This window comes from Pinus tabuliformis, chromosome 5_1 (genome assembly GCF_031772625.1).
Source record: "Pinus tabuliformis cultivar Carrire ecotype Pingquan chromosome 5_1, CPIR1, whole genome shotgun sequence".
NCBI classification, from domain to species: domain Eukaryota; kingdom Viridiplantae; phylum Streptophyta; class Pinopsida; order Pinales; family Pinaceae; genus Pinus; species Pinus tabuliformis.
Window position 1 is genome coordinate 979,862,594 of NC_142305.1, and position 27,349 is coordinate 979,889,942.

General features: G+C 37.8%; 1 protein-coding gene across 1 annotated transcript in view; it reads left to right on the forward strand.

The window, feature by feature from the left end:
* The window catches only part of LOC149168012 (uncharacterized), a 28,107-nt gene extending 2,550 nt beyond the window's left edge, over positions 1–25,557 (forward strand). The window contains exons 4-6 of the mRNA XM_089430667.1: positions 247–979; positions 1,155–1,830; positions 25,478–25,557. Of these exons, the coding sequence (XP_089286793.1) occupies positions 247–979; positions 1,155–1,830; positions 25,478–25,557 (1,489 nt within the window). The remainder of the gene's footprint in view (positions 1–246; positions 980–1,154; positions 1,831–25,477) is intronic.
* Positions 25,558–27,349: the final 1,792 nt, after the last annotated feature.

Below are 27,349 nucleotides of genomic sequence, written 5' to 3' on the forward strand. Positions count from 1 at the left end.
TGTTTCCTCTGTTTCCTTTGCTATCCTTATCAATGGTGCAGCCTCGGACCGCTTTAATATAACAAGGGGGATTAGGCAAGGCTGCCCCCTTTCCCCACTACTCTTTCTCATTGTTATGGAAGGCTTGAGTAGGCTTATTGCCGAAGCAAAAAGGAATGGAGATATCAGCGGCCTCAAAATTACCGAACAGTTCTCTCTTACCCATTTACTGTTTGTTGATGATATTTTAATCTTCCTTAATGGTAGCATGCGAGACATAATTGCACTAAATGATATATTGCTACTCTTTTGTAAAGCTACGGGCATGGAAATCAACAGGGACAAATCCACCAGATCTATGATGAAATGTTCTCAACAGGAATCTCAGCTGGCGACCCAATATTTCCCCTATTTGGAAAGCCAAATGATGGAAGGTATCAAATACATTGGATTCAGATTGCGTCCGGATGGATACAAAGTGGCACACTGGTCCTGGCTCATAAATAAAATTGAAAAAAGAATTATATGCTGGCAGCATCGACTACTATCAAAAGCCGGTAGGCTTCTACTGATCAAATCTGTTCTTGAGGCCACCCCTGTCTACTGGATGTCACTCACGTGGATTCCTATGGGTATTCTACAAAAAATCCAACAAATATGTAACAAGTTCCTGTGGAATGGCAACAAAAATGGAAAGATTTTTTCCTGGACCAGATGGTCCCTTGTATCTCTGCCAAAGAGATGGGGTGGATGGGGACTTAAATCTCTCTCTGAATTTGCACTAGCCTTAGCAGCGAAACAGGGTTGGTCACTCATCAAGATGGACAGCTTATGGGCGGAAGTTATTCACCAAAAATATATCTGGCCTTCCAACATTATTGAATGGCTTCGCAGACCCACTTGGAATCACCTTGGCATATCCGTGATCTGGAGGGCCACACTAAAAGCTATGCCTTTGATACGGGATAATCTGCTTTGGAAAATTGGGAATGGTGCACAGGTCCGCATTGGACTAGACCCTTGGCCTGGTTCAGGAAATGCTCATCTTCTGCCAGAAGGCTTGATCCGACATCTCAACATCGCGGGCATCAAATATCTTGCTCAGATCCTGGGTCACGGATCCGCAATGGCATTTACCTGATGATTGGTCTGCACATTGGCAAGGATATGTACAGGCACTCACGGAATCACACATTAAGCTTCATGAGGAGGATGATGAACTCATTTGGGCGCCAGCTAAATCGGGTTCTTACGCACCAAAGCTCGACTACATAAAGCTCATTGAAGCTAAGAAACCTGATAATCTAAAAAACTGGTGGCGAGACATCTGGCAGCTGCAAGCACAACCTCGAGCCAGACTACTAATGTGGAACATTATCGCTGACAAGCTTCCTACTGGAGCCAATCTTAGGAAGCGTGCTTTCAATGGACCAACTTGGTGCGTTCTTTGCAAAAAAGAGGAGGAAACAACGCCTCACTTATTCCTTACCTGTGAAATCACAAAGGAAATATGGCAACAAGTCACTCGGGCCCTCAACATTAGCACAGTCTGGCACGGTGCTGATATACCCTCTGCCTGGGATCATTGGTGGTCTGCGGTGCCTTCAGAAAAGGCCAGGAATCTACCTCCTGTGGTGTCCTGGTATATATGGAACAAGCGCAATGCTATTATCTTTGAGGATTACAGAGTCAACTGGCTACTTCTTCCGCCATCCATCTGCGCGGCCTATACGGAAATCCCCTTTGAGCATAAAAACATCACTCCCAGACACATTCTGCCCGAAAACATCAACAAGGATATACCTTGGGCCTATTTCGACGGTGCAGCCCCTGTGCATGGATGTGGGGGGGGTATTGTTTTTCATCTCTCAGAAACTCATTTTTATCACCTGAGATTGGGACTTGGAACGGGCTCAAACAACCATGCTGAGCTTATCACTCTGAGACATCTCCTCTTCTTTGCTCTTTCCAAACAATGCCGACAAATACAAATATTTGGGGATTCAAAGATTGTGGTTGATTGGGCAAATAATAAATCTATATGTCATGCATATTCTTTGAAACACATCTTGGAAGAAATTGTTTTTTTAAAAACACAATTTGACCAGATCACTGTTTCTCATATCTACAGGGAAAGAAATGCGCTTGCTGACCGGCTCTCGAAAGAAGCGGCGGATCGGCCTATAGGAGACTGGCTGATTGAAGAATACACTCCTGAAGGGATGCACAGGTTCTACCACCGACCATATATTGAAGACCAGCAACGGGGGGAAATCCCCCCCAACTAAAACATTTTTTATCTACATGTTATTTATATTTTTGTTTATACACAACATTGTAATGATCAGCACTATACTTCTTCTTACTGCATGAGGCCACATAGACCTCAACTCTGGTTAGTTACGGATATATATGAGACACTGTTATTTTACATATATGGATGGATACAGATCCACCGTATCCATAGCTGCACTTACAGGATACTTCATTGATAACATTTTTGTACAGTGGATAAACCACACTATTGCATATGCTACGGCATCAACAACATGTAATCTCTATTATCATCTTTTTAATAGAAATTACGAACTCTATTTTCCTGGGAAAAAAAAAAAAGATATTATAGTCTTACCTATTTAATCTATTAATAACTTAAAGTCTCCCAATACTTACAAATATTTTTCTATTGGTTTTTTCATAAGATATAGAATGTCTAAAACTTAACTATTCCTTTACTAACAACATATTTCAAAACAATATAATGTATTGATAAGAAAAAGCAATATCCCCTCCATTATAAATCTTTATAGCTTTTTGGTATGCTCCTAAGTCAATATGCAATTTCATAATCAATTATGTGTTCATTTAATATTATATAATATTTTTTTTTTCAAACATTTTTACCTACCTTTAATAGCTAGTTTGATTTTATGAGCAACTTGTGTAGGAGTCATACAACATCTTAAAATATCAAGTTGTCAAATAATGCAAGATAAAGACTTACAAGCAGTTGTAGATGCATTACTTATTTAAGAATATCGACAACAAACAAAAGCCAATTGATGTCAATTGTTGTATAACTTTTTGTTCTAAATGATTTTAATGCAAAATAGATATTTCATTGTTTCAACTAAACACTTATGAAATCTTAATTTTGTAAATTAAACTATAAAAAAACTCCCGACATAAAAACTTTAACAATTTTATTTATTTTAATATTTAGAAAATTTGATTTAATATTCTAGAGTAAAAACCTTTAATGCTTTAATTAATTATATGTTTTTTAATTTTTTAATATATATATTTAATGCTTTAATAGCTATATGTTTATTTATTTATTTTTTCATGTTTTTTTTTTCCTTTATTTTTGTTTGTTTTTTTAGTTTAATTTTTTTAATTATTTAAAATTGTTATTTTTTTAGTTTTTTTTGGTTAATTTTCTTTTTAATTATGTTTGTTTCTAATTTTTCTATAATTTTTTTTTATTATTTATAATATATATATATATATATATATATATTTGTTTTTTTGATATTTTTAATGTTATTATTATTATTATTATTACAAAAAAAAAAATTAGAAATTCCATTATAAAAAACATTGTAAAGAAAAACAAAAAAACAGATGTTTGGAAAACTCTTAAAATACTAACATCCTAGGACAAAAAACAAGAAGAGAAATAAGACAACTTAAAAATTTGTTAAATTTTAAACTTTTTTGCAATGTGTCAAGTTATCTTAGGTTAAGTTTTAAAGTCGTTATATTTTTAGCATTTAAAAATAAATTACTCTTTGTATAATGACTCTTTCATTCAGGTGTTCATTTTTAAAGTTTTTTTAGTCACCAAATTTTGTCATAATGTCATGGTTGAAAATTTGTCAAAATGTTAAGATTTTCCAGCATTTCAGTATTTCAGAATCAACATTTTTTGTTTTTAGGTTGTTTTTTAATGTTTTTTGGGGTTTTTTTGCTAGAGTTCTTGTTTTGAGTTTATAGTTCTCGTTTCAAAATTTATATTATTTCTACCAAAAATTCGTGTTTTCCTTGAAAAGATAAAAAATTTTGCGACAATTGTGATCTACAACAAACATTCAATCCATACTTTTCAGTTAAACCAATATGACTAAGAGTAATCTCATATATCATATTTCCTCCATTGAATTTGAATAGGGAATATGTCACAAATATGCCATTGAGGAAGACCCATGTTCAACAGAATATTAAATCACTAAATAGGAAATATGTCACGAATATGTCATTGAGAAAGACCCATGTTCAACAGAATACTAAATCACTAAAAGAGAAGAATAAAAAAAAGAAGCTTCATAAAAATTATCAACCATTAAAGGAGATTGTGTGAGTGATCCAAATACCCACATTGAAGAAACCTGTGATGCACTCCATATATAAAGACATTAAACCAACCACTATGGTCCAATTCCAATTATTATGATGGAATGAATTATAATATCAAGAAGATGAAAAGTATCCAAAAACTTATACCCATATCAACCTTACCATGAGAGAAATTAATGGAAGAGTTTTCATAAACATGAAGATATCTTGATTGCATTCAACTATAGCTAGAGCACCAATGTTTTATTTTACAAAAGCAATTGGGCGGATAATAAAGTCACATTGATCCTAAGAAGCGTGTGGTTAATAATAATAATTATGTATGGTGTGTGGGAGTGTTTCTCGCACAGGAGCGGGATGTTAATAAGTATTTTAAGTTTCCATCATCTTAACAATATTTTTGTGACGTGTGTATGAGTAGCATGCATGATTTATGGAAACTTTTGGTATATAAGAAATTGTTCAATGGAAAGGATTGTTATTGGTTCCTTTGGCGTCAGCTGACACAAGAAAAATGTTCAACGGGTAAGCAATCATTTCACGCCATCTTAGTTCCATGATTTAGTAAGTTCATGAGGTTGCAAAATAGCTAGGCATGATTCCTTCTTTTGATATGGCTTCAATTTGTTAGATTTGATTTAGGTTAGGTAATGTACTTTTATATTAAATCCCAATTGGATGTTGTAGAAGTTCCAATGCATGTATATTTCAAAATGTTTTGGGAGGATATGTATAATAAATCTTATTCAATCATTTCACACTTATATTTTATTATTTTTTATAAAAAAATTCCAAGGCTAACCAAACATGTCAAGAAACTCATTTTAGATATGTAGAATTGGGACCAAAGAAAAAATTACATATATTAGGATTTTTGGTGCCACCGTTTCGCGTCATGTATTTCTCAAATAAGTCATGGATATATTGGTCATAAGGGTAATTTTTGATCAAACTATTCTTCAAAGATTTAATGCGTCTTTGGTAAAGAAAGATAAGAAAAGTATTTTTACTCCATATGCTTTTAATTTGGGTTATCAATATATAAAAGGCAAGAAGTTCTTAATCATTTGGAATATAGGTTTGAAACGAGACAATTTTAAAAACATAATCTAAAAGGCCTAGTATTGAAACATGATGAGAAAGTAACCTATCATTGGCCATATGTTCGTGAAAAATGGGATCATGAAATCTATTTTGAAAATGCTCAAAATTGGGATTTGTAAAACAAAGCAAAAAATCTACACATGTAATGTTGTTAAATTGTTGAAAATGATTTCATCCAAAATCAAACTTGAAAGTTGAAAAAAAATATTAGGAAGATATTGCAATCGTTTTTTATTTCTTTATTATGAATGATTTGATACTAACAAGATAATAAGAAGCTATTATGCAATAGCCAACCTTTTATTCCTAACTCTATTGTCAATGTTAAAAACTATGAATGTCTTAAATCGACAATCCAAGTCATTGGAGAGATTTAATTTTCAAAGAATAGAGAATTCAATATTTACTTTATACCAAATGAATGATAATCATGGCTCTAAAAATAGTATTACAAGCTTCTTTAAAAGGTAATATATATGGTCTAAGTTACTTCACTAGTTGTCTAGACTCTATATACAAGAAATAACCAATACTAATCCAGGTGGATATTGATGGTTGCCCACCTATTCCACTTAGACCCCATAGTTATTTCTTTCAGTTTCCTTAATTGTAGCACAACTTACTATTTTTTGCAGTTTTTCAGGTCCTAAACTTCTGGAGCCATTTTGAGGGACTAAAAGACTTTTTTGGGAAAACAGAGAGACCAGTATGCCAAAGTTATTATAGAAACAAGGTATTATGATAGCAAAATGGAGATCGTATGCCAAACTTACGACCCCGGGAAGTTGACGTTCCAAATAACCCAAACAGGCCCCACAAGCTTTTGGCGCTTCAACTCCTAGGGTTAGATTTTTGGATGTTTAGGATTTCCCATTATCTCTTAATGATAAAAAGGCCTTCGAGCTTCATTGTAACATATATCAGAAGGCATGTAGTTGTCACAACATTTTCATAGATAAGCTACCACCGTCTAAGCTAATCTATTTCCATTCTACATGCAAACAATTTTCAATACTTTGTTATTAATGAATTGAAGTTTTGTTTTCATTATATCTCCGTGTTTTTGTTTATATTTTTATTTCATTTCGTTCCTTCATAAATTTGGATCAGTGGTATTAGAGCGGTCTTCTCTTTCTCACTTTTTTTATGCCTGTCCCCAATGAGGTTGGGGTATAAGGAGTTGGGACTTGAACTAGTTGAGCTCTTGCAAGATGGTCCCCACTGACATTGACGAACTCCCATGGAGGAAGAAAATAAAGACGAGGGAGTAGGTTATCCTATCAAGCTACTACTCGAAAGAAGCCCTCGAGCAGAAAAGGAACAAGATGATGGACAACTTTTCCCAGGTCCTTCAACGGATTCCCACCAACAATGCATCTTCATCCAACAGTCACTTCGGAGGTGCCGCCCCCTTCAAGGTACGAGTGAGATTCAATATCCCTATATTCAAAGGTCAAATAGATGCAGATGTTGTAGATAAATGGTTGAACTTTTTCAAAGGTTTTTTTTCGGTTCATAGTTTCTCTAATAGTGGGAAGATTACTTTTGCACTACTTATGTTTTCCTTCCATGTCAAGGAATGGTGGGAAAGTTATTGTGAGAAAAGGACCCGGGAACCCTCTTTGTTTACAACCACTCCCTTGTGGAACTCTTTCTGAAATGTTGTCAAGGAACAATATTACCTCGTTGGGAGTTATGAGCACAAGTACATATAGTGAACTGCACTACGGTAGTAAAGGGACCCTAGACCAAGATGTGCATGAGCCCCAAATATTTTTTGTACTCTGCGCACAAAGTTGGGTATCAAAAACTCTGAGTGACATCTAATGCTCAAGTACCATGGTTTTCGGCACAAATACATTCAAGAAGAATTCGATTTCCTGGACATCGCCTCGCTTTTTGTAGCATACCAATATCCTACCAAGATTGAACAAAAATTTTTAAAAACATTTGCTCTAATTTTGATCTGCGAATCAGAAGTAGGGCAAGAGCACCCCCAAACCATAGAACAAAGGACATAGCCAAGGTGGAGTGACCTAGGACAACCCATCGAAGCCGCAAGCAAAGAATGGCACCACAAAAACGATCAAGGACACAAGAAAATGGTGTGAGTTCCACAAGAGCCCCACTCACAACAAAAATGAGTGTCACGCCAAACAGTCATTGGTGGCCGAGTTGAAATCTTGAGAGTCTGATGCATGTTCTGATTCTCATCCAGAACCCAAAAAGGGGAAGACAAGGGGATGCATATTATTGACGCAGAATCCAATGTCACCATTGCTAACACCAAGGTCCAGAAGATTGAGTGTGAAGATCCAGAGGAGGGGGAGTGTCTCTCCCACTCACAGATGTGGGTGAAGGGTTCTTCATTGCAGTTCATTATTTACATTGGGAGCCAAAAGAACCTCATTTCAGCAGAGTTTGTGAAGTAGTTGGTCCTATCGACCACACCAGACTTACATCCGTACACCATTGGGTGGCTTCACCAAAGAATAGATCTTTGCATCAGCTAGTAGTGTCGCCTTCCCTACAACATCAAGCCCTTCATGAATGAGGTATTGTGTGATGTTTCTACTCTTAAAGTTTGTGATGTGTTATTAGGTCAATCATACTTGTGGAAGTGTCATGATGTGTGTGAGTCTAGGCCTCAGACTGTTATTAATACTTTGGGCAATAAGTTACACAGTATACTGGAGGTAGCCCTACCTACCACCATCTCTTTGATCTCTGCTAAGCAATGTAGCAAGATCATCTCCCAAACTGGGATTTTATTTTTCTTTTTTATTCAATCTCAAAGTAAGGGTAAGATCATGGCTACATCCATGGCCCCCGGGAAGGGTTCCTCCATTCATCGGAAGTAGGTGCATAAGGTCGTGGAAGAATACAAGGACATCTTCTCCTCATCCACAGTGGTACCCATGCACTATTAGGTCAAGCATTCAATAAATTTGACTCCTGGAGCACCTCTACCCAATGGGCCAATATATCACTTCTCCATTCTAGAAAATGAAGAAATCAAGTGGCATATCCAGGAATTGTTGCAAAAATGGCACATCCGACTAAGTTCCTCACCATGTAGGAGCCTGATTGTACTTGTATAGAAGAAGGATGGGACCTAGAGGATTTGCATTGATTATCGGGCACTAAACAAAATCACTGTCAAGAACAGGTATCCAATCCCACAAATTGATAACCTTTTGGACCAGCTCAAGGGGGTCAAGTATTTCAGAAAGATCAATATGAAGTTTGGTTATCACTAGGTTCCAATAGATCCCGCATATGTATGGAAGACCACCTTCAAATCTAAGGAATGCCTTTTTCAATGGTTGGTCATGCCCGTTGGGTTGACAAATTCCCCTGCTACTTTTATGAGGCTAATGGATGACATATTGTGGCCCTTCACCAACTTTTTTGTGGTTTTTTACGACAACATCATCTTCAACAAGAGTTGGGAAGAGCACTTGTAACACATTCAACAGATCCTTCAAACCTTGTGGCATTACAAATTGTGTGCCAACTTGGAGAAATTCACCTTTGGCATGAGTCAGGTCCGATATCTAGGTTACATCATAGATCAACAAGGCATGCATGTGGATCCGGTTAATATCCAAGTCATTTGGGTTTGGTCAGCCCCGACCACTCTAACGTAGCTTCACAGCTTTTTGGACCTAGCAATTTTTTATCAGAGGTTCATGTTGGGATTCTCCCATATCACTTATCCTTTGAGTCAGATTACCAAGGGAAAAGTGAAATAAAATTTGTCATGCTCTGATTCCTAACAAAATCTGTTCGTTGTGTTGAAACACTGCCTCTACTTTTCCCCTCTACTCACATTTCCAGATCTATAGCAACCATTTGAAATTGAGACAGACGCCTCCAATTATGTTGTTGGTGTAGTCCTCACCAAGCATGGGCATCTAGTGGCCTATCATAGTGAGACACTTTCTGATACAAATCAAAAGTACCCCACCTATGAAAAAGAGAAGTATTCTGTCATTTAGGCTTGTCAGAAATGGAAACAATACATTCTGGGGAAGGAGACGACTATCCACACTGATCACCCACCTATTCAGTTTATACATACACAAGGGAAGTTGCAGAACGATCGTCATCAGAAGTGGTCTACATATCCGCAACAATTCCACTAGAAAATTAGATACAACAAGGGAAACATTAATCATGTTACAGATTGCCTGAGTCAGCCCCTAGTTGCAACACTGACTATTGTTCTCAACTCCTGTGGCCATGAGACCTCTGGATGGTCGCAACTATACAAAAATTATCCAAAGTTTTCCACCACATACCAGATGCTAGTGCATGGCAAGAAAGTTCCATATTTACAAGTCCAGGATGCATTATTAAGCTACCTAGGCCACCTTTGTGTTCCTTCAAGTGAGAAAGCCAAACTGATTTGGGAGGCACACTACAATTAGTTCACAAGACACTTTGGTGTGGAGAAAAGTGTGGTCATACTACAAAATTATTTTTATTTGCCCAAAATCCAATAGGATGTTGGAAAATATATCATATCCTGCAATGCATGGGTCATCTCCAATCCAACCTTCAAGAAGCAAGGGATGTACACTCCTTTACCTACTCCCAGCTAGCCTTGGGAATCCATCTCCATGGACTATCTATCTGACCTCCCTTCTACCAAGCATGGTAATGGCTATTTATTTGTGGTTGTGCATAGATTTTCTAAGATGGATATATAGGCGGCCCGCAAGAAGAGTATCATGGCAGAGGTCACTGCCAAATGCTTCTTTGAACGAGTGTGGGTAAATTTTGGGATCCCGCGGACCATTATATCAGATCAAGATACTAGGTTCCTAAGAAAATTCTGGTCGAGCCTCTAGACACTATTGGATACCAAGCTCACAAATTCGAATGCATTTCATCCTCAGACTGATGGCCAGACGTAGGTCATCAACAGGATGATAGTGCACATACTCTGCATGTACAACTCCAAGCATCCATGAACCTAGGATGAGATCCTTTCCAATGTGCAACACAACTATAATAGAGCTCTCCATAACTCAACTGGTCACAGTCCCTATAAAGTGGGTCTCGGATTTCAACCATTGTACCCAATTATGTTGTCATGCCTTACATGACTACACAAAAAGAATCCAAACATGTACATTTTGGGGCTAATAAAGAAACCAAGTTTATTGAATGCATCCAGCACATTCGCTAGTAGGTTCATGGCATCTTCGAGAAGTCCAATTCCAAGTACAAGTAGTGGCATGATCGGCATTGGATGCCACATAAGTTTTAGATGGGCAACAAAGTTTGGTTTCATTTTCACAAAGAACACCTTGCCAGCCCATTAGAAGATATAAACACTCTGATACGGGCCTTACACCATCACCAATATTGTGGGTGAAAAGGATTTCGAGCTCACCATTCCCCCATTCCTTGGTCTGCACCCAATGTTCAATGTGGACTACCTTCGTCCATACTTTCTACCATTGATGGAAACATTAGACATTATAGAACAACTGACACCAATAGAGCTCAACCCAGACTGCATGGAATAGGTGGCAAATAATCAGATTATGGACACATAGATCAAGGTCACACGCCCACAAAGGATCCAACTGTATCGAGTTGTCAAAGCTGGTCAAATCATGGACTAAGGGAAGTGGCTCATGAGGTACAAAGTTCAAAAGAAGTTTCTCGATCTCATGGAGGCACACAACACAATGGGGACCATTTCCTCCAAATGAGAGAGGATTGATCTAGGTGGATATTGGTGGCCACATGCCTATTCCACTTTGACCCCCACCATTGTTTTTTTCAGTTTCCTTAATTGTAGCATAACTTACTATTTTTGGCAGGTTTTTGGGTCCTAAACTTCTGGAGTCGTTGTGAGGGCCTAAAACACATATTTTTGGGAAAAAGGAAAGACGGGAAAAGTGAAAAACTAGTCTACAACTATTATTTCCATCTCCTCTTAGAGATCTTTGAAATGAGGTATTATGATAGCCAAACGAAGATCATATGCCAAAGGTACAACCTCGAGAAGTTGACATTCCAACTAACCACAACGGGCCCCACAAGTTTTTTGTGCCTCATCTCCTAGGGTTAGGTTTTTGGATGTTTAGGATTTTCCATTTTTTCTTAATGATAAAAAGGCCTTTAGGCCTCATTGTAACACAGTTCAGAAGGCATGTAGTTGTCACATCTCTTCTCAGAGATAAGCTACCATCACCTGAGGTAGTTTATTTCCATTCTACATGTAAACAATTTTCAGCAATTTCTTATTAATGAATTGAATTTCTGTTTCGTTGTATCTCAGTTTTTCTATTTACATCTTTATTTCATTTCATTCCTTCATAAATTTGGATCAGTGGTATCAGAGTAGTCTTCTCTTCCTCTATTTTTTTGTGCATTTCCCCAACAAGGTTAGGGTATAAGGAGTTGGGACTTGAACTGGTTGAGCCTTTGCAAAACGGTCCCTACCGACACCGACGACCTCTAATGGAAAAAGAAAAGAAAGATGAGGTACCAGGAGATCCTATCAAGTTGTTTCTCGAAGAAACCCTCGAGCGGAAAAGGAACGAGATGATGGATAAATTTTCCGATATCCTTCGACGGATGCCCGCCGGTGATGCATCTTCACCTACCATCCACTCAAGGATAATTTTAGGGGCGAATGTTCGCCCTTTTGGCGAAATTAACGGGTTTTAAATTTTTAGTGGGCGAATATTTTGTATCATAGTACATTTTTACAAATCACCTCAAATAGCCCACCTTATTTTAAGGGAGAGGGTAAAAAAGGTAAATTTAGCCCTTGAAATTAGGACTTACAATCTTCCATTCGCCCATTTTCAAGAATAGGTTTTATTTAAGTGAATCCTATGGGCCAAATACCATATTTATAAAAGAGGTATGGTAAATTAATAAAAAATATAAATAAATGGGAGGTATGGTAAATAAATAAAACATTTTTTATATTTACTCTATAAGTCACCTTATATACATGTAAAGGTGTAAACAAATAAAAATATAAGTAAAGTGGAGGTATGGTGAATAAATAAAACGTCTTTTTATACTTACTCAAAAGGTATGGTAAATAAATAAAAATATAAATAAACTAGACGTATCGTAAATAAATAAAACCTCTTTTTATATTTAGTCCATAACCCTCGTTCTATTTATGAAGGCCCAAGAAAGAGGTTTTATTTAAGTGAATCCTATGGGCCAAATACCATATTTGTAAAAGAGGTATGGTAAATTAATAAAAATATAAATAAACTAGAGGTATGGTAAACAAATAAAACATTTTTTTATATTTACTCCATAAGTCACCTTATATTGACGAAGTTACGAACACTCAAAAAATGGGTTATATTTAGGTGAAACCTATGGCCAAAATACTATGGGACAAATACCATGGACTAGATTGTTATTAATACCATGCAAAAAACCATTATTAACCCTAATATTAGAATTAATAAAAATAAAAATGGCACATGGTATTGACCCATGGTATTCACCAAAATGGCACATGGTATTGACCCATGGTATTCACCTGGAATGTAGCCTATTTAAATGGGGAAATTAAACCAGCATGTAGCCTATGCTAAGATTCACTAGGACTTTACAAAGTTTTATTATTTAGTGAAAGACTCGCCAAGATCTTACAAGATTTTATAATTGAGTAAAATATTTGCCATGCCTAGTGAGAGATTCGCCAAAAAATTATATATACATATTATATTATTGATAAAATCGCCTTCCATTTTTCCTATATACCATGGAGATTCGCCCATTTATTATATTTATAAATTTAGGGGGGGTTCTTAAAATTTTCCCTACATCCACTTCAGAGGTGTAGCCCACTTCAAGGTACAAGTGAACTTCGATATCCCTATATTTTAAGGTAAAATAGATGCAGATGTTGTAGATGAATGGTTGAATTTATTAGAAGGTTATTTTTCGGTCGATAGTTTCTTCGATTGGGAGAAGATTAATTTTGAATTGCTTAAAGTTGCCCCCCATGTCAAGGACTAGTGGGAAACTTACTGTGAGAAAATGGATGAGAAACCCTTTATGTTTGCAATCACCCCCTCTTGGAACTCTTTCCGAGAAACTGTCAAGGAATAGTATTACCCCGCGGGGAGATACGAGGACAAGTACATATAGTGGACCACACTACAGTAGCAAAGGGACCAAGATGTGCATGAGCTCATAAATATTATTCATACTTTGTGCAAGAAGTTGGGTATCAAAGACTCTAAGCGAAATATAGTTCTCAAGTACTGTGATTGTCTACACAAATTCATTTAGGAAGAAATGGAGTTCTTGGAGATATCCTTGCTTGGTGCAGCATACTGATATGCTGCCAAGATTGAACAAAAATTTAAACAAAAGAAGCGAGTCTTTGGATCTATGAATCATAAGTAGGGAAAGAGTGCCCACAAATTGTAGAACAAAAAATAGAGCCAACATGGAGCAACATAGGACAACCCATCAAAGCTGCAAGCAAAAAATGGCACCATGAAGATGAAGAAGGAAATAAGAAAGTCTTCTGAGCTCCACAAGAGCCCCACTCACAACGCAAATTAATGTTGCACCAAGCAGTCATTGGTGGTCAAGCTAAAAACTTTAGAGTATGATGCATGTCCTGATCCTAAGCCAAAACCTGACAAGGGGAAGAATATTATTGACGCAGAACCCAGTGCAACCATTTCTACCACCAAGGTCCAGAAGATTGATCTTGAAGATCCAGAGGAGGGGGAGTGTCTCTTCCACTCACAGGTGTGGGCGAAGGGTTCTGCGCTACAGTTCATTTTAGATAGTGAGAGCCAAAAAATATCATTTTAGCAGAGTTTGTGAAGCAGTTTGGCCTACCAACCACACCACACCCACATTCGTACATAATCGAGTGGCTTCACGAAGGACGAGACCTTCACGAAGGACGAGACCTTCACGTCAACCAACAATGTCACCTTCCCTACAACATTTAGCCCTTCATGGATGAGGTATTGTGTGATTTTTCTCCTCTTGAATTTTTTGATGTGTTATTAGGCCGACCATACCCTTGGAAGTGTCCTCATGTGTATGATTCTAGGCCTCACACTGTTATTATTACTTTGGGAAATAATTTATACAACATACTGGAGGTAGCCCTGCCTACCACCATCTCTTTGATCTCTACTGAGAAATGCAGTAAGATCATCTCCCAAGCTGGGAAATTTGTTTTCTTTCTAATTCAATCTCAAAGTAAGCGGAAAATTGTAACCGCATCCATGGCACCTGGGAAGGGTTCCTCCACATAGTAGAAGCAGGTGGATAAGGTGATGTAAGAATACAGGGACATCTTCTCCTCACCCACAAGGGTATCCCTGCACTGTCAGGTCAAGCATTCTATTGATCTAACTCTCGGATGACCTCCACCCAATGGGTTGATATACCATCGCTCGATTATGGAAAATGAAGAAATCAAGTGGAAAATGCATGAGTTGTTGCAAAAAGGGCATATCTAACCCCATTCCTCACCCCGTGGGAGCCTAATTTTACTTGTACAAAAGAAATATGGGACCTGGAGGCTTTTCATTGATTATAGGGAAATAAAAAAAATCATTTTCAGGAACAAGTATCCAATCCCACAGATTGATGGCCTTCTGGACCAGCTCAAGGGGGCCAAGTATTTCATCAATATCGATCTGAATTCTGGTAATCACTAGGTTCCAATAGAGCCGACAATAGTATGTAGGACCACCTTCAAATACAACCAAGGTCTTTTTGAATGGTTGGTCATGCCCTTCGAGTTGGAAAATTCCCCTAATAATTTTATGAGGATGATGGATGACATATTGCGACCCTTCACCAACTCGTTCATGGTTGTTTATCTGGATGACATGCTCATCTTCAACAAGATTTGGGAAGAGCACTTATAACACATTTGATAGGTCCTTCAAACCCTACGGCAGCACAAACTGTGCGCCAACTTGGAGAAATGCACCTTTTGCATGAGCCAGGTCCAATATCTAGGTTACATCATAGATGAGCAAGGAGTGCATGTGGATCTGGCTAAGATCCAAGTCATTCAGGATTGGCCAACCACGACCACTCTAACAGAGCTTCACAACTTTTTGGGCCTCTGACTATGTTATTGGTGCAGTCGTCACCTAGCATGAGCATCTAGTGGCCTATCACAGTTGGACACTTTTCGATACAATTTAGAAGTACCCCACCTATGAAAAAGAGATGTATTCTATCGTGCAATCTTTCTGGAAATGGAAACCTTACATTTTAGGGAAGGAGATGATCATCTACACTGATCACCAACCTCTTCATTTATATAGACTCAAGGGAAGTTGTAGAACGATCGCCATAAGAAGTGGTCTACATATTCACAACAATTTCACTTAAACATTAAATACAAAAATAAAAACACCAATCATGTTGCATAATTCCTTAGTCAGCCCCTAACTGTAGCACTAACTACTGTTCTCAACTCTTGTGGCCATGAGACCTTTGGATGGCCGCAAATGTACAAAAATGATCTAGAGTTTTCCACCACATACCATATGCTAGTGGATGGCAAACAAATTCCTGATTCACACTGCCGGGACTCATTATTATGCTACCTGGGCCACCTTTGTGTTCCTTCAAGAGAGCATGGAAAGTTGATTTGGGAGGCGCACTACAGTCGAATCGCAGGACACTTTGGTGTGGAGAAAAAATTCTCGGTACTACAAAAGTATTTATATTGGCCCAAACTTTTACAGGATGTTGGAAAAATATATCAGATCCTACACTGCATGTGCCATCACTAAGACAACCATAAAGAAGTAAGACCTATACACTCCTTTGCCTACTCCCAACTAGCCCTGGGAATCCATCTCCATGGACTATCTGTCTGGCCTCCCTTCAACCAATCATGGTATTGATTGTGTATTTTTGGTCGTGCATGAATTTTCTAAGATAACTATATTGGTGGCTTAAAAGCAGAGTATCATAGCAGAGGAAACTGCCAAACCATTCATTCAACGAGTGTGGGTAAATTTTGGGATCCCACAGACCACTATATCAGATCAAGATAGTAGGTTCTTGAGCAGATTTTGGTCGAGCCTCTGGACACTATTGGACACTAAGCTCACAAAGTCGACTGCATTCCATCCCCACACTGATCGCCAGACAGAGGTCGTCAACAGGATGATAGTGCACATACTATGCATGTACAAATCCAAGCATCCACGAACATAGGATGAGAACCTTCCCTATGTGTATCATATCTATAATATATCTCTCCATTGCTCGACTAGTCACAGTACCTTTCAAGTAGGTCTAGTATTTCAACCATTATGTCTGATTGATATTTTCATGCCTCATGCAACTAAAAATACAGAATCCACACATGTACAGTCTGAGGGTGAAAAAGAAACCAGATTTATTGAATGCAACCAACACATCTATCAACAGGTTCATGACATCTTGGAGAAGTCCAATTCAAAGTACAAGTAGCGGCATGATCAACATCAAGTGCCACATAAGTTTCAGGTGGTTGACAATCTTTGTTGCATTTGTAGAAAGAACACCTTGTCAGAGCCCATCAAAAGATCCGACCACTCTGATACATGCCTTACACCATCACCAAGTATGTGGGTGACAACGCTTTCAATCTAAGAATTCCCCCATTCCTTTGCATGCACCTAGTGTTCAATGTGGATCACCTTCGGCCATACTTTCCACCATTCCTAGACACATCAAACATTGCAGAATAATTAACACCAATAGAGCTCAACCGAGACTGCATGGAATAGGGGAAAATTGATTAGATTATGGATGCATACATCAATACCACTCACCAACAGAATATCCAACTATATTGGGTTGCCAAATTTTGCCAACTCTTGCACCAAGGCAAGTGGCTCACCAGGGACCAAGTTCAACAAAAGTTTCCCCATCTCATGGAGGCACTCAACACAATGGGGAAAATTTCTTCCTAAGGATGGAGGACTAATCTAGGTGGATATTTGTGGCCACATTCCTATTCCACTTGGACCACCACCATTGTTTCTTTTACTTTTCTTAATTGTAGTCCAGCTTACTATTTTTGGCAGTTTTTTGGGTCCTAAACTTTTGGAGCCATTTTGAGGATCTAAAAGACGTCTTTTAGAAAAAGGGAGAGACAAGGAAAGTGCGAGACCCATTACTATATTTTTTTCATTCTCCTCTTGGAAATATTCAAAACAAGGTATTATGATATCCAAATGGAGATCATATGCCAAAGTTACAACCTTTGCAGGGCCACTAAGCCTAAGGCCTATGATTTCCTAATTGCTCCATTTTTATCCATTTCCTACAATTAAACCATATTAGGCCACATGACATGACAAACTTGTTTTATCCTTCTCAATAAGAATAATATAACAAAAAAGTAAATAAATGTGAGAAAGAGAGTTCTAAATCTGGAGGATGGCATCATGACACTTACAATGTACCTATTGATGGGCCTCATCAATATGTACTTGTCTTCGTAGCTCCCCATGGGGTAATACTATTCCTTGACAACATATCAGAAAGAGTTCCAAGAGGGGGCTAAACAGAGAGGGTTCCTCAACCCTTTTCTCACAGTAAGTTTCCGAATAGTTCTTAACATGGGGGGTAGCCTTAAGAAGTGCAAAAGTAATATTCTCCCTATTAGAGAAACTATGGACCAAAAAATAACCTTCCAATAGATTCAACCATTTATCTACAACATATGTATTTATTTGACATTTTAATAAAGGGTATTGAAGTTCACTTGTACCTTGAAGGGGGTGGCTCCTACGAAGTGTTTGTTGGATGAAGATGCGTCATCGATGGGCATCTACTGAAGGATCTGGGAAATGTTATCCATCATCTCATTCCTTTTTGGCTCAAGGGATTTTTCGAGCAAAAACTTGATAGGATATCAAACTCCCTCGTCTTTCTTTTCTTCTTCCATGGGAGGTCATCAGTGTCAGCAAGGATGGTCTTGTAAAGGATGAATCAATTCAATTCCCAACTCCTTATACCCCGACCTTGTTGGGGACATGCACAAAAAACAGAGAAAGAGATGATCGTTCTAGTACCATTGATCCATATTTATGAAGGAACGAAATGAAATACATATATAAATAGAAACATATAGATGCAATGAAAACATCATTTCAATTCATTAATAACAAAGTATTGAAAACTATTTACATGTAGAATGTAAATAGACTAGCTCTGGTTTTGGTAGCTTATCTCAGAGAAGAGATGTTGCAGATACATGCATTTTGAACTATGTTACAATGAGGCTCGAAGGCCTTTTTATCATTAAGAAATAATGGGAAATCCTAAACATTCAAAAACCTAAGCCTAGGAGATGAAGCAACAAAAACTTGTGGGGTCCATTAGGGTTAATTGGAACATCAACTTCTCGCGGTTATAACTTTGGCATATTATCTCCATTTGGCTATCATAATACCTCATTTTGAATATCTCCAAGAGTAGGCAAAAAAAAAAAACCAATAATTGAGACTTGCACTTTTATGGTCTTTCAGTTTTCCCATAAAACATCTTTTAGGGTCTCAAAACGACTCTAGAAGTTTAAGACCCAAAAAACTACCAAAAATAGTAAGTTGTGCTACAATTAAGGAAAATGAAAGAAACAACAATGGGGGTCCAAGTGGAATAGGTGGGTGGCCACCAATATCCACCTAGACCAATCCTCCCTCCTTAGGAAGAAATGGTCAGGGCTTACCAATCCTGAATGACTTGGATCTTAGACAAATCCACATGCATGCCTTGCTCATCTATGATGTAACCCAGATATTCGACTTGGATCATGTCAAAGGTGAATTTCTCCAATTTAGCACAAATTTTGTGCTTCCCTAGGTTTTGAAGGACAAGATGAATGTGTTGCAAGTTCTCTTCCCAACTCTTGCTAAAGATGAGGATGTCGTCTAGATAAACAACCACAAACAAGTTGGTAAAGGGCCGGATTATGTCATTCATCAACCTCATAAAAGTTGTAGGGGAATTTGTCAACCCGAAGGGCATGAACACCATTAAAAAAGGCCTTCCCAGGATTTGAAGGCGATCTTCCATACATCTGTGGGATATATGAACCTAGTGATATCCAAACTTTAGATTGAGCTTGCAGAAATATTTAGCCCCCTTAAGCTATTCGACAACGTCATCAATTCATGGGATTGGATACATGTTCCTAACAATGATTTTTTTAGTTGCCCAATAATTAATGCAGAGCCTCTAGGTTCCATTCTTATCCTATACAAGCACAATCAGGATCCCACATGGTGAGGAACTTGGTCGGATGTTCCCTTTTTGTAGCAACTCCTGGGTATGTCACTTGGTTTCTTCATTTTAGAGAATGGAGTGGTGTTATATCATCCCATTGGGTAGAGCTTCTTCGGGAGTCATATCAATCAAATTCTTGACCTAACAATGAAGGGGTACCCATGTGGGCCAAGAGAATATGCCCATGTATTCTTCCATGACCTTATCCACCTTCTTCTTCTACGTGGAGTAATTATTCTCGAGGGCCATTGATGTGGCCCCGATCTTCCCCTTACTTTGAGATTGAATATGAAAGATAACAAATTTTCCAGTTCGGGAGATGATCTTACTGCATTTCTTAGTAGAGATCAAAGAGATGGCATAGGTGACGCTACTTCTATTATCATGTATAACTTATTGCCCAAAATAATAATAACAATGTGAGGCCTAGAGTCATACATATCATGACACTTCCACAAGTATGGTTTGCCTAATAACACAACACAAAATTTAAGAGGAGAAACATCACACAATACCTCATCTGTGAAGGGCTTGATGTTGTAGGGAAGGTGAAACTTCTGGCTAATGCAGAGATTTGATTCTTGGTGAAGCCACCCGATGGTGTACAGATGTGGGTGTGGTGTGGGGAGTAGGCCCAACCTCTTCAAAACCTCTGCTAAAATCAGAGGTTCTTTTGGCTCCCATTGCTCACAATGAACTACAGCAAAGAACCCTTCACCCACATCTATGAGTGGAAGAGATGCTCCCCCTCCTCTAGATCTTCAAGCTCAATGTTGTAGACCTAGCTAGTGGCAATGATGGCACTGGGTTCTACATCAATAATATGCTTTCCCTTTTCATTCCCCTGGTCATCTTCTAGCTAATAATTAGAACATGCATGGGACTCTAAAACTTTCAACTTAGCCACCAATGACTGTTTGGCACGACACTCATTTGTGTTATGATTGGGGCTCTTGTGGAATTCCCACCACTTTCCTATGTCCTTCTTTGTCTTCGTGGTGCCATTCTTTGCTTGTGGCTTTGATGGGTTGTCCTAGGTCACTCCACCTTGGCTCTATCCTTTATTCTGTGGTTTGTGGGTGCTCTTGCCCTGCTTCTGATTCATAGATCCAAAGTCATGATTATTTTGTTTAAAATTTTGTTTAATCTTGTAGCATATCGATATGTTGCACCAAGAAAGGAGATGTACATGAAATACATTTCTTCTTCAATGTATTTGTGCAGAAAATTGTGGTACTTGAGCACCAAATATTGCTCATAGCCTTTGATACCCAACTTTATGCACAAAGTATGAAAAATATTTGTGATCTCATGCACATCTTGGTCCCTTTTCTCCCTTAGAGTGGTCCATTTTATATACTTGTCCTCATAGCTCCCCACGAGGGCAATATTGTTCCTTGACAACATCTCGGAAAGAGTTCCAAGAGGGGGGGACTGTAAATAGAGAGGGTTCCTCAACTCTTTCCTCACAGTAAGTTTCCCATCAGCCCTTAACATGGGACGAAACCTTGAGAAATGAAAAAGTAATATTCTCCCTATTAGAGAAACTATGGAGCAAAAAATAACATACCAATAGATTCAATGGTTTATTCACAACATCTCCATCTATTTGACCTTCGAATATAGGGATATTGAAGTTCACTTGTACCTTGAAGGGGGTGGAACCTCTGAAGTGACTGTTGGATGAAGATGCATTGCTAGTGGGCATTCATTGAAGGATCTGGGAAAAGTTGTCCATCATCTCATTCCTTTGCCACTCAATGGCTTCTTCGAGCAATAGCTTGATAGGATCTCCTACTCCCTCATATTTATTTTCTTTCACCATGGGAGGCCATTAATTTCGACAGGGATGGAATTTCAAATGCTCAACTAGTTCATGTCCCAACTCCTTATACCTCGACCTCGTTGGGGGCATGCACAGAAAAATAAAGAAAAAGAAGACTGCTCTAATACCACTAATCCAGATTTATGAAGGAATGAAATGAAATATAGATATAAAAAAAACACAAAGATATAATGGAAACATAATTTCAATTCATTAATAACAAAGTACTGAAAACTGTTTACATGTAGAATGGAAATAGACAAGCTTATGCAAAGGTACCTTATCTTTGAGAAGAGGTGTGGCAGCTGCATGCCTTCTTAACTACGTTACAATGAGGCTCAAAGGCCTTTTTATCAATACGAAATGGAGCAATCATAGGCCTTAGGAAATGGAACAATTTTTTAGATGATTTCTATGCAGGGACTCGGACTAGACAACAAGGAGAGAATATAGGGGGTTTTCCACCTCCTTAAATCCCTCAATTATCCCAACATCACAACACTCTCTCTCTCATCAGCTCGAGGTCATTGGCAACCAAGAAAGTGAAAGTAAGCAGGAACAAGATCCACCATTCTCAAGTTGTAGGAAACAAATATTCCGATTTTCTAGGGAGATTCTAGTAGCTACCCTCTTGTATAAATAAGCATGTATAAGCGCTCATTAGGGTTCAATTTTTGTTTTCAACTAGGTATATATTAAGCTCAAGGACTTGGCACTGTTATTTTTATTGTTATTTGATGTATTAGACTTTGATTCAATGATAATGAGAAGTAGTTTGTTGATCCATCACTGAGTTAGTTCCAGAGGGCTAAGGCTCTTGGGTTTGGGCCCAACCTAGTGGCTTAGGTCTCTCTAGTGTATTTGTATCTCTTTTAGTTTCAAAATATTTCTTAGTTTCTAGCATTTCAGTAGAGAATAATCCATAAAAATCTGTGATTGCAACCTCTACCTCATTTCTCTCATGTGAGCACGAATAGAAAGATTTACATAAACAGTCAAAAAGCATCATTTTATGATTTCTTGGAAGAATGTTTATGTTATTCATATTAATTTTCATGGTCTTATTGTAGCTTAGGAGTTGTTTTATTGATTAGATTGGAGTTTTGGCATAGATTAGATAGCATTTAATTCAACTCATATTTTCCACTACTAGTTGTTTCATTTTTGTCAATGATAAATGGGTATATGCATGTGATGATTGCAGGGTTGTTTGGATATGCAGGAAAAGGAACTTTCACCACCTCCATCTTGGACTCCCTCACATTCTCTTGTGAAACCCAACTTCTGTCCTAAAAAGTTTGTTTCATGAGATCATTTTCCTAGGTTCGCTGAGAGCATCCCTACTAGTGCAAAATAGGCCTTCAAAACGCTCTGAGCTTGGCCAGGGGCTTAGGCCAAAATTCACTCATTTACCTCAACCTCCATCCACCTTTTACATACCCTTAAACCATCATTTTCACCTCTTAAACATTCTTAGAATCCCTCCTGTAGCATTACAAGCCCTCTTGTAGCAATATAGGGCACCTGTAGCAACCTTTTATAGCACACATGTAGCATCCTTTTTCTTCACTAGTTTTGATCCTTACTACAACTTGGACTTATTTTAGAAGGATATTGACCCCCAGTTGTGATTTCATGATCAAGCATAACTCCTAGGCCACTCCAAACCTTCATTTTCCTTCACTGCAAAAACAAAATAATGTTAATTTTCTTATCACAGATTTGGCACAAATAGAATATTAATTTACACGCAAGTGTGATCTAGTTAGATGTTATATAGAATCTTGAATTACAGTTTGATAGGTTATGAAAGAGATATTAGTTATTTTTTGCAAGTAGATTTGATAACTAGATGGATGATTGCAAGATAATGTAGTTTCCTTTCTGCAAGTAGTTTAGCTCTTTCCTTTTCATGAATTGTTTTAATAGCATTTGCAAGTTGAAGTTAATATAATTTTCCTTTTCATAGTTAGATGCATCTTCTAAATTGCATATTCATATGTTAGCTTTCATTCTAATTTGGTAGGAGGAATGGTCTTGGATCACTATTGATTAGATGTCCTAGTTGAGGGTGACTTGACTAGAATCCCATCTACTATGCATATAGCACTGTCACCTCGAAGTTTGTATGAACCTCAGGTTGATAAATAGAGTTGAGGAGCCCTTGGGAGTTGCAACACTCTTGGTGCAATACGAGGGCTCACCACTCTTTGTCGTTGTTGTTGGGGAAGTGTCTATGTACATGTTATTTCTTCTTAAGAATTTTTTTTTGTTTTTCATACAATTTTGAACAAGTAACAATAAAAGAAAAATAGAAAATTTGTCTTTCATGCATTGTAGAAGTAGAGATAATCAAGGAAAATTCTTACCAAAAACCCCTACTAAGGCTTAATTGAACTACATTGTTACTAAAAAAGAACTCTTAGTTTTTGTAGACACCTTAAACAAATTTAGACACTATATCACTAGATACCAAACTTTTGTGCATATTGATCATGTAGCTATTAAATATTTGATGAATAAGCCTAATGTGAGTGCTAAGATAATTAGATGGTCGTTATTGTTACAACAATTTGATTTGACTATCATTGAAAAGTTGGGAAAAGAAAATGTAGTTGATACTATAGGCCCACTCTCCATCAAGATGAAAAAAGGTAGGCCAGGAGATGTGATTAGTGCCAAAGGATGGGTAAACCCACACCCAAGGATGAGATGCATCTACAACCTCAATTGGCCTTAGAGCCATTTGACAAGTGGGCCATGGATTTCATTGGGCCGACTGATCCACCATCAGGGAAGAAAACGTACATCATTATGTGCACTAATTATTTGACAAAGTGGGCTGAGAAAAAGGTTGTCAATGCAACAACAAAGGAGAAAGTGGTTAAGTTCTTAAGGGAAAATATTTTCTACAAGTTTGGGTATCCAAGGGAGATAGTCATTGATAAGGGGGCTCAATTCACATCACATTTATTGATAATCTCCCGAGGTAGCATAATATCAAACACATAAAATCTACTGCCTATCACCCTCAAGAAAATGGTCAAGTAGAGGTTACAAATAGGGCATTGGAGTGAATCCTAACCAAGGTTGTGAGTAGCAATAAGGGAGATTGGGCAGACAGATTAGTGAAGGCCACTTGGGCCTATAACACCACTTCGAATATAACAATTTGAGATTGGCAACCCAATTAGACTGAATGTCACCAGTGCAGAACAAGAAAGGTTGTTGCAATTGAATGGCTTGGATGAGTTCAGAATGTAAGCCCTCTACACACTAAAGTTATACAATTGCAAAGGAAGTTCTGGCATGATAATCATATCAAGGAAAATGTTTTTCAAGAAGGGGATTGGAACTTGTTATATGATTCTAGGTTCAAGGATTTTAAAGGAAAAATAATGAAAAGATGATTAGGCCCATACCTGGCAGAAAAATTTCATGACAATGGAGTTGTCGAAATCAGAACCATTGATGAGGAAGGGATCCCCTTGTCAATGGTTATAGGTTGAAGTTATATAGGAAACATATGTCTAAGGCAGAATTTTTCAGTACAATCAACAGAGAAGTCAATGTGATTGGGAGTGTCATAGCTTCTAGTCCACAACACTTTTAGATATTTTTGTTGAAAAAAGAAAAAAATAAAGGAAAAAATAAAAGGCCTGGATGAAAACCTTTATGAGGCATTTGAGGCCAACTCATGGGTTGAAAACCTCTCTGAGGCATCTCAGGAGCAAACAAAGAGAATAAAAAAATAATATAGATACTTAGGTGAAAAACTCTCTTGAGGCACCTAGGGAAGGCATGTAGGTTGAAAACATCCTTTGAGGTAGCCTATCTGTCTCAAGAAAAAAGAAAAGAAAAAAAAAAAAGAGAAAACACAAGGAAAGAGTTTTATCATGCCTGTTGACTTTTTTTTTTTCCATTTTGCAGGATTATACACAATGGAAGATTTCACGGCTACAGGGCCAAAATTTTCAATATTTCCTTCATTCTTCAATCCATCCACTTAATATACATCATATCCACTCATTTGATCACCTATATCCACCATATCTTAGCCTGAACTTCGATTTTTACCTCCTCTCTATGATGCTACAGGAAGGACCTGTAATTGATATAGGAAGGTCCTATGGTACTACAGGAGGGTTCTAAAAAGATATACGAGGGAGATCTAAGGAAGAGGTCAACCCAATAGGAACCTTAATATTTTAAAATGATGAATAAGGTTCCCCCATTATTTCCCACCATCCATCCATCACTCATCCATCTCACTTCACAAACAAATTCACTCAAATTCTCCACTTTGTCCTACCTTTTAAAAATATATATAAAAACATAGAAGTCATCATCTTCATTTATACAAGTCTACACTGCTCCCTCATGATCCTAGTATTGTCCTTAGGACTTGTTACAATTTCTCTCATCACCCCCATGCAGATTGAAAATCCCAGAGGAAAAGGAAAGGACTGCTACAGGAAGAAAACCTCTTCTTGTAGCACCCTGTGCACACATCACAAAATGCACTGATATTATTTTTTCTCATCAGAGGGGATGATGGAACCTTATGAGACAACTCTGGAGAATTCATATCACTCCTAGGAAGAATTTCCACCAGCAGTGGTAGCTTGGACATCGACGAGGTACTTGCACACAAAGCAAACACAACATTCAAGTATCATGAGGAGAAATGAAGAAATTCATAGGAAATAAGCCAACAAGTCAAATCCCTTGATGCCAATGAAAAGGTCCATCTATAACATAGAAATCCCTGCAACAGTTCGATCATGTGGTAGGTACAGGTATGGAAAAATCTTGCCTCCTCCCTATATGTGAATAACGAAAATGTATAAATGTTAAGAGGGGGTGTTTTAATAAGTTGGAGGTGGAAAGTTAACTTGGCCACCCTCGACTAGTGAAATAAAAGTGATGGTAAGCACTCATGCAACGTGGAGATGTCACATCTACTGGGTTGGAATCACAAATAGTGGGTGGTGATTACAAGGGAAGGAGAAATGATTACTCAGAGTGGGGATAATGATCCAAAATAGGAAAGAATGTTCCATTTCCAGGTCACCACATCACTGCAAGCCTTAACCTAAAAATGGCATATTATGTACATGGGCTCGGTTTCTTTTGCTTACTCGTTCATTTCAAAAATAGTTAGGTAGAGGACAAGCTTAGTGTGCCACCAGGGAGATTTGAACCTCGTTCTACAATTGCAATGGGAAGGAGCTACATGCATACATGCAATTGCTACAAGAGGGTCGATAAACTGCTACAGGAAGATTGAAAGAGTGAAAAAGAGCCACAAAGGTTCGAATTGATTTCCAAATTATCATATTCATCCCAGACTACTTGACAAGAAGTAAATGTCACTATCTCCCTCATCCATCCATCAAATTGCATGCAAATTCCACTTAAATTCTACATGCAGTGTCAATATAATTTTGCAATTAAAAGGTCTTGTTGAGTGGTATAGTGATTGAAACATAGGCAATTGTTATTGAAAATGATTTTTTGACTCACTGCTACCACTAAATTAAACACTACAGCTATAGAATAACCATCCCGCTCTGAATTAATTAAGGACATAAAAAAAAGATGGGGGGAGGATTTAATTAGAGGGAGCCCTCAGATACTAAGAGAATCACCTAAACACTCTTGTGGTAAACATTTTAAGAAGACACCAATGGCTACGATTCTTCGAGTTATTGAAAGGGTTTGATGATGACCTTGCCCTTGAATTTTCCTTGGCTATGAATTCCAAAACATAGGACAACTCCATCATTGTTGTGAGGGGGT